Source organism: Trachinotus anak, unplaced genomic scaffold, assembly GCF_046630095.1.
Source record: "Trachinotus anak isolate AG129_WGS33_773 ecotype Australia unplaced genomic scaffold, CSIRO_AGI_Tana_v1 ptg000004l, whole genome shotgun sequence".
NCBI lineage: Eukaryota > Metazoa > Chordata > Actinopteri > Carangiformes > Carangidae > Trachinotus > Trachinotus anak.
In genome coordinates this window covers 5,733,523-5,749,382 of record NW_027273855.1, presented here as the reverse complement: position 1 = coordinate 5,749,382, position 15,860 = coordinate 5,733,523, and the positions used below count along the sequence as shown (strand labels likewise).

The following is a 15,860-nucleotide window of genomic DNA, read 5'->3' as shown; positions in this document are numbered from 1 at the left end:
CCTTATTTCTGTTCTTTTAAAAATCTTTTTACTTTTTTTCTCGGGAAAATGAAACAGAAAAAGTATCAAGAGGCAACAAATAGCATATAAGAACTGTCCCCATTGTCACCTTACTCACCTCTATCCAGTTCAGCATTTTGTGATATACACTGATGACTGGTTTATTTTTAGCCATGTGAGGGACATGGCCTTGTTAATGGCAGTCCACCAGTTAGTCCAAACTGAAAAATTTATGCGATGAAATTTTATGCAGACATTCATGGTCCCCAGAGGATAGAGTCTACTGACTTTGGTGAAAACCTGACTTTTCCTGTGGCATCACCAGACAGACAAATATTCCCTTATCCTGTGAAATATTTTGATATATACTTGATAGATTGGTATTGGCTACAGACATTCATGGTGCCCTGACAAATCCTACAGTATTGTTTCTTCTCTAGCACTTTCATCTGGATAAAACTTTAATTAGCCTTATGACCAAATCCCAGTAAAACTATTGATGTTCCCATCAGCCTCAACCTCTACACTTGTTACTTCAAATATTGTCTAGAGCAGGTTTCAGATAAAAGCTATATGCAGACTTAAAAAAACCTTCTCAAAGATAAAGTCAAATGACAGGAGTAATGGTTCATCATGCACAGTACTGTATGCCAGAGCACTCTCCTGTCTATTCATTAATAAAGAGTGTGAGCTGTCTCTCACCATATCTGTCCTTTACTTCCATCCAAACTAAGTTAATTTTCATTTTTTTCCCCCCCTCGTCTTCCCTCTCGACCTCTTTGCGATATCCATCAATCCTTAACTGTTGAGAGACACACTCATTTCACGGGTCAATTAATTTTAATCAGAGTGTGTCAATTTAATCTGAGTTCAAACCGCTAGACGGACACTTTGTGAAAATCTCATTAACCTTCCTATTTCCAATCTGCTCACTTCATCAGTGGGGCAGAGCAATGACTCAGTCATTTTTAAACCCATGCTTTCTCTGTTGGTAAACAAACTCCTGAATTTTGGATAATGTCACAGGAATAAGAATAGGCACCTGGGAGGAGAAACGCACAACATCCCCTTACACCAAAAATGACACTGACATTGATTTAATGTCCTCAGGTAGGTGGTTTAATAGCAATAACACCAGCAGGAAAATCAATGTGATCTCAAGATAAGGTTAAGGTTAAATGATTGCCATGAGGATAAGGGACGACTGCGACAAGAAGACACACATAAGAAGTGCGACAAAGAGGACATGCAATGAAAGATAATGCAAAAGCTGGCGCTGAGACAGGACATGCAGTAAATTACTTCATCAGACGCCTGAAGGCTTCATCCTGTGTCCCCGCTACAGACGTAAATGTGCTTATTGAGATATTTCATGGCACATGTCAGACATCCTTTCAATGCTGTGATGTTTTCTGATTTCAGTTAGAAAGTGTCACTCTGCATCAGACAGATAACTGTTATTAACTGTCCGTTTGGCAAGAAAAACATTTCGGACAGCAGGTCAGTCATCCACCTGACAGACAGCAAGCTCACAGCTATAATCAGTATTTCAGGTGATGCTTACAAGTAATTACAAGGGACCCTTCTGAGCGTTTGAATAGTTTGCAGTTACCGAAAGAGGAGCAATCAAAGCCAGAGCTGATTTTTTGCTTCAGTAAAGTCAGGGACCTTAAAGGACCTACGTATTTGTAAGTTTAGCTATTGCTACAAAGCCAACGTTAGCATTACCAACTGTTTACTTTCAAGTCTAGAAGAAACGTTGCAAGTTCAGCATCAAACGTCATTTCTTTCGACTTTTCTTCTGCTGAAGTTAGCACGCTAACCAGCTCGCCATGGCCCATCTCGTCACTTCTCCACAAATCACGACATCTCGACAAATGGGACGACCAGCTGGTGAACATGGTGCAGAGACAGATAAAGAGACAGATCCATCACTCAGCAGGTAGTGGAGGCCAAAACCGAGCTAAAAACAACATTTATCCGGTGGCTAATAGCATGACTCCAACTGAACATTTTACAGATGATAATATGTCAGATGTTATGTTTATAGTTAGTGGCACTGCTTCCAAGAGACCAAGAAAATAATTACTGATGCTGCTTTAAAGCTAACCCCAAAGAGGAGACACACTCCAGTCATTTCTGTAGCCATGGCTCGATCTATTACATGACCTCACTTAATATAATATGTTTTATCTTTTGTTGTTTATTTCTTTAATTTCACTTTCTGTTTACCTTTGTCCTGCGTGGTGTGACCTTGAGGCTAAAATGAACCCTAAACTCTTCTGCCCATGTCTCATGAAGGCTGTGGCCATCACTATTTGATCGGTTTAAAATCTGGGTTTGAGAATCAGATGAATAAGGTTGAGTATTTTCAGTTTTATAGATTTTTGCCAACAACACCAAAAACAACAAAGTGATTGCAAATCCAATTTCCTGAGATTCAATGTCTCCAGGTACAACTTGTGTTTCCTGCTGCAGAGACATGCAGATTGTTTACAGTAAACTAGTTCCTCTCTGACAAGCACAGCTTAAATTCCTGTAATAGAATGCAAAGGAAAAAAGTGAAGAAAATGTAAATGAGCTGCTGATTATACTGTACACCAGAGCCTGTCTAAGTAAAAAAAATACATAATTTAAAGTGTTGTGCTGACAACTGTATTTTTTTAAACCTGATTATGTTGTTGAAATTTTTCCTTTATTTTCGAGCCATAAGTATGAACGTAGCAATTACAGCAGAGCAGATGTGCATGTGTGCATAATTAGCTCCTCATCATTATCAGATTTACAGAGGGATCAACACAGATGTACAGTATATACAGTGGGCCCGATGCTGTGCTGTTATTCACATGATTATATTGCGGCTCACACACAGAAAGCGACACTCTGTGATACTACTGAAAAATACAGTTCATCTACATTGAATATTTGTGCACAAAGATTACATCTCTTCAGCCCAAGTTACACACACTTCATTAAGTCTCACTGTCATCACAACTAAGGCTCAGTGCTTTTATATTCTAGAGATTTCAGCGCACTTGACAGACTAAATCAGGCGCATCACAGCCAAGTATTCATTATTTGGACTTGGGTGTCGTGGAGGGCTGATAAGATGCGAGCTCATTTGCATGAGAGGCCAAGACACCCTTCAGGAAGCACAGAGCCATGCAGGCCAGCCGCTTTAGTCAACACTGGCCTTTCATCTCCATCTTCTTTACTCTCCTATTCTCTTTCTTCACACGAGCACACGCTCACACCGCCAGGCACAAAAGAATAATAGGAACACGCTGCAAAAAATGACAAGGTTGGCAAGAGATTTTATCCGCCGTCGCAGTTTATCAACCACATTCTAAGATAGCTGCAGTCAGCTTCCACTACTGCAGATTCCTGGCGCGATGTGAATTGTCTCAGGACATTTGCGCGAAAAGAGAAATTGTCCCAAAGTATTTTATGTGGAATTTTGATATAGTTTCATTAGAAATACCTTGAAGTAAGGATAACTCTCGCCACAAAATACAACCCCTTGCTAAGCTTGTAAATTTTTACAGTGTGGGAATATGAGGATAGGAACACACATAACAAATACACACACACACGCGTTCTGCTCTCTGCTCTCTTTATCCCTCTCTCTCTTTCTCATAAAGCCACTCTCTGGCCTCTTTAGTATTCTGATGTGGTTCGTGATTCTCTGTCAACATTTGACTTCACAGGCGGTGGGGATCAGACTCATACAGAGAGAGGCCAACTGCCTGTGGCTCGCCGCCGCAGATGGGTGTAGGTAGGGATTACATGGACAGACAGACGGACTGTCGGGCTGACGTACAGACAGACGTTGACTCTCCTTACACCTGGAGCGAAGAAGCGTCATGTGATATTTGACCTTACATGATATTTATTGTCGGTTGGACTGTAGCACATCTCCTGTCGTCTTGAGCCACAGTTGCCTGTAACTGTTGCAAAAAAAAAAAAAAAGAAAAAAAAAACAACCCCAAAACAATAAAGTCAGATTTTCTCAAAACCAACAAATAAGCTTGTTAATTAAAGCAGTGGCCTTTATCAAAGCCCTGTAGTTATAGTACAGTCACTCAGTGCTGGGATGCAGTACCAGGTTCACTTATAGACCCTTTAATATTCACCTCACATCCACTTTGCTTCTGGATATGATTCAGCTGGAGTACATTTACGCCTGACATTAAGATGCGACTGCGGTACACACAGTGAAATTGGATTTCTCTTCCCCTCGCCTACATGCAGATTGTGTCCTTTACGTCCTTCAAAACTGACAGTAAACATCTCATCTTGCTTGTTGTTCACCCACAGGTATCCATTTTTGACATGTGTTTTAAGATACGAGCCGCCTGTTGGCAGGTTGATTTGTTTTATTTCTGTCTGTAGTTGCTTTGTGTGGATGTGGAGTTGTTTTACATTACCTACTATATTTAGGCCACTTGAAAATGTCTAGGAAAGGAGGTGACATCCTATACATGCACATACACCCTGCTCAGAGCTGAGGAATACATTTACACGTGCTGGTTTCCTGATAGTAGTAACGCTGATAAGTGGTTGAGCTTGTGACCAAATCCTGATGCTGCACAGCTACTGGTGGTTCGAATGTCCAGCCATGGCAGAGGCAGACTGATAGGCACATGCCGTGGTTCCTCCACATCTGCCACTGAAATGTCCTGGGGCAAGGCACTCCAGTCTGTCTGGTGCAGGTTCTTATCCCTGTTGTGGTTTCGCCTTCGAGGTGGATTAGAAATACCCAAACATTGTGTTTTTCTCTCTGTGGCACGAGCTCATTTCTTAACATCGACCTCCCAGCTGTCAACTCACTGCGCATGCTGAGCTCTCACATCTGTTTCCATCACCCCAACCCACACTTCCATTAATTCATATTACACGGACAGTAAATGGGGGGGGGGGGGGGGGGGGGGGGGGGGACGTACAGAATTTTGGTCTCATGTGCTCACAAAAAACCTGATCTCCACAAGGTTGACCATTAAACTGTGTGGTTGACATTAGGTTAGGTTGCCATATGGGGTTGTTTTTATGGATGTGGAAGTTTGAGAAACATGCTTATTAATTTTCTTGCTGACTGCTTAAAATATCTTGTTTGTTTAATCAATACACAAACAGAAATGTAAACAAAAGAAGACATATTATTTAGTCAACTCTGGTAGGCAGAGATGAGCTAATTGTTTCCCCTTGTTACCAATGAATGGGTACATGTCAAGTCATTTAGTTGATCGTTCCTTGCTCCTTGATTGTCACTTGACCTGGAAATCGTTCCGGTCTGTCAGGATGAAGGCCTGTTATTGGAAATCTGTTAGTGATCGGACGCTGTAACCGAGCATACTGCTCTGAAAACACAACATCAGCACAGTTTTATACCAAAGCTGACAGGCAAATAGCAGAGTCAACTCCAGAGTATTATTCCTCGTACATATTATTTGTTTCTCTGTGGCTCATCATCTAGTTAAAAAAACAGTAGTTCTGTAGGTCTGACTGACAAAAGAACAATAAACGACGTTCTTCTTTCATTAGAAAGACTATCTCTTATTTCCCCATCTAATCTGTATCACATCAGTCAGGGAGATGGAGAGAGTCTGACCTCTTTCAGTAATAAACACATTTTAATTGTTTGTTGTCATTTTCATTCAGTCCTGTTGACATTTTTCTACTTTCCCTCAAACATTTCAGATAATTTCTACAAATCACGAGACATTCTTATAATAACCTGGTTTATTGAGCAGCAAATTTACAACTGAATATCATTGAATCAGGTGCAAATAATTATTGCTGCCATTCAAAATGGTCCATGTGTCCAAGCAATGGCAGCTTGGACACTGAATGCAGCACATTTACACGCTGTGGTTTGACTGATCTGAGTGCAGGATGCTGGTTTTTAATAAACGTGCTGGTGTTTGTCACACAAGAAGAAATGATACTGCAGAGGCAGTTATAACTGTGCACCCTCTTAGTGTTTGGGCAGCACATGTCTGTTTGCATTTTTGTTGATTTGGATTTTTCCAGTGCAAGATCCCTGTTTTTCATTAGCTGCTATAAGCTCCACGGTCACTTGTATATGGAGACATGATCTTCTGAATTATAAAGTGTGCCCATCAGAATATTCATTTATATCATCAGTTTGTGCTAGGCCTACATTTTCCAAATTTACATCCAACTCATTTCAAACTGAGGCATTTTCTGCTCTGGGATTCCTGTTTACTGATTGTTAACCATTGGTCCATAATGGCAGCTCTGTGTATCTTTTTATTCATTTTCTAACAGTCTATGTCTTGTTATGATCACACAGGCCTGTTAATTAGTTACTCACTCTGCTTTATTAGTAAAAATTAGATCTATTCATGCTTTTTCTAGCTGGAGTCATCCCAAGTTTTCATGAGGTGCCATCACCAGGTCCAATTTTTAAGTTGTCCCATAGTTTATGACTAAATAATCACATCAGCCCCAGTTGTAGTAGTTAGCAAACATTAGCTAACACACTAAATTACAATGGTGAACATGCTAAACATTACACCTGCTTAGTATCAGTATATTACTATTCACTTCAAGCATGTTGGCATGCTAATGTTATTTACTTGAAATTTTATTTCATAAGTTTTATTTAAGACCAATTACTGTATATAAAAGATATATACAGTCTTTATATAATGTTGATGTAATATTTATATGCAGTGATTGATTAGACCTCAACATGAATGTGTTACATGGGACTTACAACTTGCAATTGAGCAGTAGGACAAAAACAACCAAATAAAGAGTTGTTCATGGTTGTTCAAGTGCTGGAAATTTACATATGGAAATATCAGCGCCCCTGTTGTTCAGGACAGTCCACACACCTTGTTGACCATGTGCAAAACATAACTCAAAGGTTTGCTCAGTAAAAATAAAAGTATTGTGATACTCTTCTTATTCTCTGTTTTCTTTTACACTAACTAACACTGAACACTGATCAAAATACTCCAACATTATTAAAGGTTTATTTATATTCCAACCCGTCATTCACATCTTTGGTAAAGTTGTGTAATATCTTTGTCTTCAAATACTTAATAACTGATTTTTGTTTAGTTATTTTTTACAGTGACCATTTTTTAGTGATCATTTCACACTGAACAACTTTTGGTCATTTTTCCTGTTTTATTCAAACCTGTTTGGTTACCAACAGTAACCCAGGAAGTGGCAGGTTCTCTTCCAGAATGACTTCTTCTCTGGTTTGCTGGGCAGGATCTCCTCACACACCTCAATCTCAGTGGGTTCTGGTTCTGGATCAGAGAGGATATCAGGGATGGCCTCCTCCTGCTTGTCTGGTCCAGTGTCTTGTGTGGCTGCAGGCTCCTCCTCAGGCTCCTCCTCCTGGTTCTCCTCGCTCTCATGGCTGGTGGTGTTCTCTTGGAGAGGGTGCTTCTGCTCCCTCTCAGCCTTCAGCTCTGTGGAAAGCTGAAGGTTGAGCGAGAGCTGAATGTTGAGCTGAGTCTTCAGCTCCTGCACTTCTGTCAGCAGAATCAGCTCCTGCACTTCTGTCAGCAGAATCACCTCCTGCTCAGCAGCGTTCTGCTGCACGAGGCTGATCTCCTCTGCCATCTTTTTACGGAGGGCGTCCTGCTCAGCCCTCAGGTTTCTCTCCAGGCGCAGGTCCTTTCTCACCGTCTCAGCATGAGCTTTAACTTCTTTCTCAAGCTCATGCTGAAGGTCGTCTGCTTTTTCTCTGACTCTGAGGACATCAGCTTCATACCTCTGGGAGATTTCTTGATATGAAGCTCTCAGACTCTCCAGTTCTTCTTGGAGGGCTTTGTTTTTCTGCATCTCCCACTGGAGCTCAGCAGTGAATTTCTCCTGGCTGATGCGATGCGCCACCTGCAGCTCCTCATAATCTTTTTGCAGGAGTTTCTTATTCTTTCTCTTGATGTCGCTTTGCACCTGGTTAGCAATCTTTGCGGTGCTGAGGGTCTTGGGATCGGTGTATTTTTGGAGCCTCTCCAGCTCTCTCCTGGTCTCTTTCTCCCGGTTTATGAACATCTCTTTCAGAGATTTTTGTTTAGCCAACTGCTGTTTGGTTTGCTCCAACTCTTGGAAGAGTTGGATCCTCAGGTTTTGTTCTCTGAAGCAGTTTGCCCTCTCCTTACCCAACAGGACATTGAGGTTGAAGATTTCATGTTGAAGCTCCTGGGCTACCATCCTTTGGGCCTGGCTCTTGTCTGTGACCTGTCTTGTGGTCATCACATTTTTTGGCATCTCGCTAGAACTCGCCATTTGTTTGGTTTGTAGAACTGGTTGTAGAAGTGTTGTTAAAATGGACACTCTGTACTCTGTATTCTTCCCCTCAGTGATGATGACACAAAACACATAGAACGGAATTATTCATTTGATGTTGGCTTTGGATTGGAGTATTCCATTTCTTCTTCTACTCCATTTTTGCTGCGTGTTTACATTCAAACACAAACAGAAGGTCTGCCCCACTTTCAACATTCAAAACAGGTTTAAAGCCTGTTATTGATCCCAAACTGATCGACAGGCTGAACACAACAGCATGGATTTCTCCAAATACTATTTAAACTGTGTGTGTGTGTGTGTGTGTGTGTGTGTGTGTGTGTGTGTTTGTGCAAATGTCATTCAGAACGAAAGCTTTAGGGACTTGATCCATGTGTGAGCACTAAGACACTAAGATGGAGCAATGGAGGGATTAATCCAAAGGGATTTTTTCAGTGTTGTGAATAATTCATTAAAAATGTGCAATAATGACACATTTGATTTTAATGCATCACTTGTGACTTGAGTTTAGTGCTTAAGAGTGGAGCTAAAAGTGAATGCAGGGATCTGGAAAGAGCGTGTGTGCAACTTGATATAACTGCGCTCAGCCACAGAAGCGGGATGATGGAAGGGAGGCTTGCGTCTCTTTCTGTGCTGCCATAGAAGCTGAATAGGAGCAGAATCAATGAGCTGATCAGTCATAGCGCTCCACAGTCGGATCAGCCACAGCACACCATATAACAGGTTGTTTGCCTGGTGCTATATTTCACATCATATGACAAAGTAAGCAGTGTAAAATGCATTACAGCCACTGTTTCCACACTCACCAGTAGCATTTCAATGAGTCACAACACTAGTTTATTAATGCAGAGTACATATTGATTACAGAACTACCAGTGGTGTTTACCAACTGAGAGAGTTAGCGCTTACTACATTACTGGATTTGTGGCATTATCTTCATTTATTATTAATTATTAATTAAATCAAATTGACTCAAGCCAAGGCATTTTATTTAAAAGCCTCTCCTGTAGTGCAAGCAAACAACTGGTACTTTTAGCAAGTTGTACCTATTCAATTCAATATTGGATCACCGACTTCCTGTCTGACAGGAGGCAGCACGTGAAGCTAGGAAAGCACGTGTCTGACTCCCAGACCATCAGCACTGGATCCCCGCAAGGCTGCGTTCTTTCTCCTCTGCTCTTCTCCCTGTACACTAACACCTGCACCTCCAGCCATCAGTCTGTCAAGCTCCTGAAGTTTGCAGACGACACCACTCTCATTGGACTCATCTCTGATGGCGATGAGTCTGCCTACAGGTGGGAGACTGAGCGTCTGGTGACCTGGTGCAGGCAGAACAACCTAGAGCTAAACGCTCTGAAGACAGTGGAAATGATAGTGGACTTCAGGAAGAGCCCAGCCCCACCCACCCCCATCTCCCTGTGTGACTCCCCCGTGGCTACCGTGGAGCATTTCCGCTTCTTGGGAACCACCATCACACAGGATCTCAAATGGGAGCTAAACATCAGCTCCCTCATCAAAAAAGCTCAGCAGAGGATGTATTTCCTGAGGCAGCTGAAGAAGTTCAACCTGCCAAGGACTATGATGGTGAACTTCTACACCTCCATCATTGAGTCCATCCTCACCTCCTCCATCACCATCTGGTACGCTGCTGCCACGGAGAGGGACAATAACAGACTGCAGCGTATCATCCACTCTGCGGAAAAGGTGATTGGCTGCAATCTTCCATCCCTCCAGGACCTGTACGCCTCAAGGACTCTGAGGCGTGCAGGGAAGATTGTAGCTGACTCCTCCCACCCTGGACACAAACTTTTTGTGACACTCCCCTCTGGCAGGAGGCTGCGGTCCTTCAGGACCAAAACCTCTCGCAACAAAAATAGCTTCTTCCCATCTGCTATTAGCCTTATCAACAAGGCTAGAGAGCCCCACTGTTGCTGATCCCCCTGATCCTCAATTGCACCAATCACCAGAAAAAATTCCTCGTATGTGAAAACATACTTGGCAATAAAGCTGATTCTGATTCTGATTCTGATTCTGATTCTGATTCTGATTCTGATTCATTGCAGCATCCGTGTCTATCAATATGACATTGCAATATTGTCCGTTTACATCTGAAACCATATCTAATATTCCAATGGCAATAAAACATATGCACAGCAATTAAGATAATGGCTTAAACCTCCGTGTCAGGCTGCTGTTTTTATAATTTTCACACTCTTCAAGTACATTAAAATTGAAACAGTAGCTTCCTGCGTTTGGTGGCTCTGTGACTTTAAATTGGTTTTCCACTTACTATTCACAGGGGGTGAGCAGATTAATTAATTTAATTAATTTTCATGCCTTTAAGGAGCTGCTAATCCACCTAAAACACTTGCATCAGTATCAGTTTCTTTGGAGAGTTTTTGTATCGCATCTTGTTCTAAATTCTGTTTTGGGGGCCTTTCCATCCCAGAATAGTGTGTGTGTGTGTGTGTGTGTGTGCAGGCTGCTCCGATTAGCTACCCCTGGTCCATTATCACCCAAAGGCGTGGGCCACCACCACAGCACACCACCACAACCATCATATTCATAATGGAGATAAAATTAATTTGCTCTCCCCTCCCCTATCTCTGACTGCCACTCTCCACCTCCTTTATCTTCTGGCCCTGACTACCACCACCACCACCACTACTCTCCCCTCCCACACTGTTCCTACATACACTTATCTCTAAACTCTAGTGTGTGCCCTGCCACTTGCCATCTCCTCTCCTGCTCTCTCTCTTGTTTTGCATTGTCTCTCTACTATGTTACAGCAGGCCAGCAGCCTCCAGCCTCTATCTGTGGAAGGTTTGTGTGCCAGACATTGGAGAAGAAAGCTGTAAGACATTTGCTGGCTTTCCTGAAAGCATTTTATAGAGAAGAGGCTTAAGCTTGTTACTGTTGCATTGTGTTGCAAACACAATGCAAAAATGTCATTTTTGATACAGTCTACAGTATGCAAATGAGTGTTGCTAATAAGCTGCTGTTAACATTTAAATTGCAGGAAAAGCAGAATGAGAATGAGAAAATATATTATGAATCTGAGTTTTTCTCCCAGCAGATGGATTGCCAAATAATCCTTCGGGTGCTTAAATAAGCCGGAGTAAACCTTCCTCTCCTGCCTTTCCACAGCAGGGGGGTCAGTGAAGAACCAGGACCTTTCTAAGCTGCAGCAGAGATAGCGTACATTAGCTGAAAATATAATGCTGCTTTTACGTCATACAGGAACTGTCCTTGACCAATTAAAGTGACAAATTTGAAATGCTTTTGCTCTAATATGCTATTTCTGCTCATGACACACTGAGTCCCCATCACCTTAAAATTAAGTGCAAAAGTGCCATTTTGAGGGACCTTTTTAAAACTGTAATGTCACTTGAGCAGCTAAAGTTTAGAGAGCAACTTCACACTCCTTAATAAATCTTGCTGACCTTCAGTGGCTTTAACTTCTCACCTTCCTGCTGTGATGTAGGAGTGTACTCTAGAGTGTGTCTGTACTCTACAACATCACTGTTGGATGTGGGCTAAGAGCAACCCAGCAAACTTCTGACAACACCCTTGACTTGAAACTTTCAACAGCAAAGTAAATGACACAGGCACTTTACAAATATATATTTACAAATATTTAGTTATGAGTACTTAATATACCACTATAAAACACTTTCAGGAGGTAAAAAAAACAAAACCAATCATTATTTGTGCACACAAATACAGTGGACAAATATCAAAATTATAATGCAGTCTCTTTAAATGTAATCATTCATGTGTGTGTGTCAATCAAACGTGTCATTTTTGTGTTGTTTTCATTGAACATCTCTGTATCCTTCTGTAAACCACTGAAGATATTAATAATTCACAGTTTTTAAATATTCGTCACAATTTTAAGGAATCCCCATCAGGACTTTTCAACTGTTTTTTTCAGCTCCTTTCTCCATGACATGTAAATTAAATTGTGTTATTAGAAATAAAACACGCTCATTGTACTCACTGATCAGTAGATATGGGAGTCTCGAGGTGAAAAGTAATTTCCCAAGCAGTAGCTGATGCCTTAAAGTCAAAATTAGAGCATGTCATAAATAGAATGAATGAAAACAGTAAATAACAGTATATCACAGTATATAATTATAAATATAACAGTATATAACAACTTTTCTTTGAGTCTAGTTCACTGTCCACAATTATACATAAGGCTAATTTTTACTGGCTTCTCAGTGTTGTGCAAAAGTAGATAATTCATTGATTTGTGTTTTGGCGGGGGAGCGGCCCTTGAGGGACAGAGGGCTGATGTGATGGGTAACTCAAATCATATCTAAGAGGAGAGAAAATCATTTGATTGCGCCACTTGACTTAGGGAAGGGGGGGGGGGGTGACAGTGACAATCAGTCCTCATCATCTCTCCCTGTCTTTCCTTTAATAACAGCACTGCCACTCTGAATGTTGAGCACACTTATATGTGGGCCTCCGCAGCATGGTACAATCACACTGACCTCATGTGATTTAATGCAATCAGCCCTCACAGCTTGTGTGAAATTGTATTGTTCTGTTTCAAAGGAAATGGGGTATGATTCTGTGGAAATGATCCGACAGCGTCGCCCCAGAATAATTCTGCGGGGAAATGATGAGGCGATGTCATTAAGCAGACAGTTGTGTATGAAAAGCTTTTCGCTCCTTCAGGGATTGTGGAATGCCTTAATCATTGTGTAGAATGAAAAGGATTTGTAATAATGAAGGCTTCACGGCAGCTGCAGCAGAGGAGGAGAGTCAGAGCTGGCTGAAGATGCTAATTAACTAATTATTTGACATATTTATATTAAGTATACAACACATTTTGACTCCCCAGGTGTTTGTCACATATACTATCTTGTTGATCTTGTTGAGCTTTAACTGGCTCCAGCTGAGTCCATTATATCATTGGATTGCTCAGACAACACTACTCTTTGGGTTTAATTTTACACATCCAATCACTGTTTTCTAATATTCTGAAAATTACAGTTTTGGGTTTGTGTATTTAGTGCCATTACCTACCTGTGTGTGACCGTTATGACCTATTTATAAATCTCTTCAGCAGGTCTGAACTGTTGAGAATCAAAGTTGCTTTGTTCTGAATGAGCAGACATCCAATAATACAGTGTAAGCAGCTCTAGCCTGTGTATTGTGGTTGACAGACAAGGACATGGTGAAGAGTGGCATTGTTTATTAATTATAACAGTCACTGGGAGAAACAGCGATGTGAAATAAAAAGAACTTTTAGAAAAAGTTAAACATCAACCTCCAATAAACTCAGAAAAGATTAAATTACATTTTATTCTAATAGTTTTGAAATGCATTTATGCATTTCACAATCATATGGTTATATTTATTTACTAAATGCTGAACACTTTGGGTCTCCATGAGGGCTGTGTTTTTAACAGAGTTAAAAATGAAGTAGATTTTTTTAGTCTCTTCTCAAACTCCCATATATCAAAGAGAAAATCTTTTGTTTTCCACTAAATTTCAGGGTATTTATCGCTGCAGTATATCTGCAGTGACACTGTGGCAGTGAGTGAGCACGAGCAATATTGCTGAAACTGAAGCAGTGAAATTAAATTCAGCCATGGTTAATTTTATTATATAAACCTGTGCTTTTCCAACTGTGACATGTCAAAATGTTGTCCATGAAAAAGGCTGATGGATTTAAAACTTTCTTACTTACCAAAGCTGCAGTGCTTTGCAGTAGTTTGTCTCTGCTTTATTTGGATTAAATAAAATTCAGAATTTCCTGTGTGCCTGTTTGACACCTGTATGCGGATTCTTAGAAATACAGTTATTTTGAACATTTCATGCATGGATTATTACTTGTTGTTTCACTACAGTCCTTATCTTTTACTATTCAGGCTTGTCCACATCATATGAACATGTGGCTGGTCATCATTGTTTTCTTGCAGCATACAGCAGCTGCCTGTCCATCCATCAGCAACACTATACGTTTAATTATAAACCTGGTGGTACACTACACCATGTGATAAATACACATCATGTTGTGACAACTCACGGATCTAATTTACCTCATTGAATATGCACAGACCATGACTATGCTACATATGAGATTTGTAAAATTAAGGGTTTGTTTATTCTTAACCCAAATTCAGTTATCACCTCATGAAAAACGAGTTCTCTCTAATTCGCCCAATCAAGGCTTTGTATTCATCTGAAACTGTCATGGTGTTTCCAGCCTTGGGATTTCCATATAAATTTCTCTTTTCACCCATCTTGCTCCCTTTCATTTCTCTGTCACCCTGTTTCTCTCTCTTTCCTTTGATCAAGTGCGCTCTCCCTCGTGTGTGCCAGGATGTCAAGCTTGACTGCTTGGCAGTGGCCTTCCTTTTAAATGTTTTTTCTATTGCTCTACTGTCACAGATCACTGGACAGAAACTGGAGTGGCAATGGAGGCTTCTACACCATGCACCACTCATACATTTCCCAGTGATGCTCATTGAAAAGGTGATTTTCTGCCTGTCTGGAACAATAAGCCAACTTGGCATATCGAGCTCTGCTGGTATGAATACAGCAAAATTGAGCCCTTAAGACCAGGATTTCATGTGCAAGGTCTGATGAGGAAACAGTCATGTCTAATTTTACTTGTATCATTGAGGAGGCTTATTACAGGATTGGTGAGAGAGCCTAAAGGATTTTGTTAAGGGAAGAACACAATTTTGTTAAGATATTACCAGTGGCAGTTAAAATAGACTATTAGTATTACAACTGCATATATAAAATACTCCAAATACAATAAATACACTATAAGTAAGTACAGTAATAGGTACAATCTCCAAAAGTGACCAAAGTTTCAAAAGTGAAAGACTTATTTTGCAGAATTGCCACTTCCAGCATGTTACATTATCATAAGATATTTTTGGGGAATCATTATTGTTGCATTGGCATGTTAGTAGCATGTTGATGTTGTTGTTGGTTGAAGTGAAGCTAATTTTAACTATTCTTTATAGGCTATTGTATGGTATTTATTAATAATTATGTATCATATTTTATACATGTATCATGTGTTTTGTATCTAAAATTATCTGCAAAGAAACTATAGTTTAAAAAGATTAGAAAATGTGATGAATTTATGTAAAAACTCAAGTAAAGTAAAAGTATCTAAAAATTGTATTTAAGTATATTGTGCTGTGGAGTTATATAGGAGAGAGTACAGGCAGTGGACAGATAAAACACCTGCACTGTATAACTACAACATCCCAACAAATGCTGGCCTCAGCAATAATCAATGCATTTAATCTAATCTATTTGACATAGTGTCAACAAAAACGGAAATTTAAACCTTGCCAAAGTGATATTTTTTATGGTTTACGGTACCCTTACAAGTCTATAAAACAATATGCTTATCAGTATATTGACATATATGTACCGTATATCTACGTCATATATACTATTAATCCCTTTAATAGCTATCTGTCCTGCCTGCACTGGCTCTTTGTGCCCCACTGAATCATTGCTGTAAATAAATGTAAATGTAAATACATTTATTTAAAGTAAAATCAATGTGCTTTAGTAAAAATCATGTG

At 40.3% G+C, this 15,860-nt stretch overlaps 1 protein-coding gene across 1 annotated transcript; it reads right to left on the bottom strand.

Annotated features, from left to right (window-relative positions):
- Positions 1–7,176: 7,176 nt before the first annotated feature.
- On the bottom strand, positions 7,177–9,265 carry LOC139619887 (trichohyalin-like). The gene has a single exon (XM_071474962.1). It carries the CDS (start codon positions 8,269–8,271, stop codon positions 7,177–7,179), a length of 1,095 nt encoding a protein of 364 aa, XP_071331063.1. The 5' UTR covers positions 8,272–9,265.
- Between the last annotated feature and the right edge of the window lie 6,595 nt (positions 9,266–15,860).

Bases quoted from the DNA above. Each gene is read 5' to 3' on its own strand.
- LOC139619887 (XM_071474962.1), bottom strand. From the start codon at position 8,271: ATGGCGAGTTCTAGCGAGATGCCAAAAAATGTGATGACCACAAGACAG.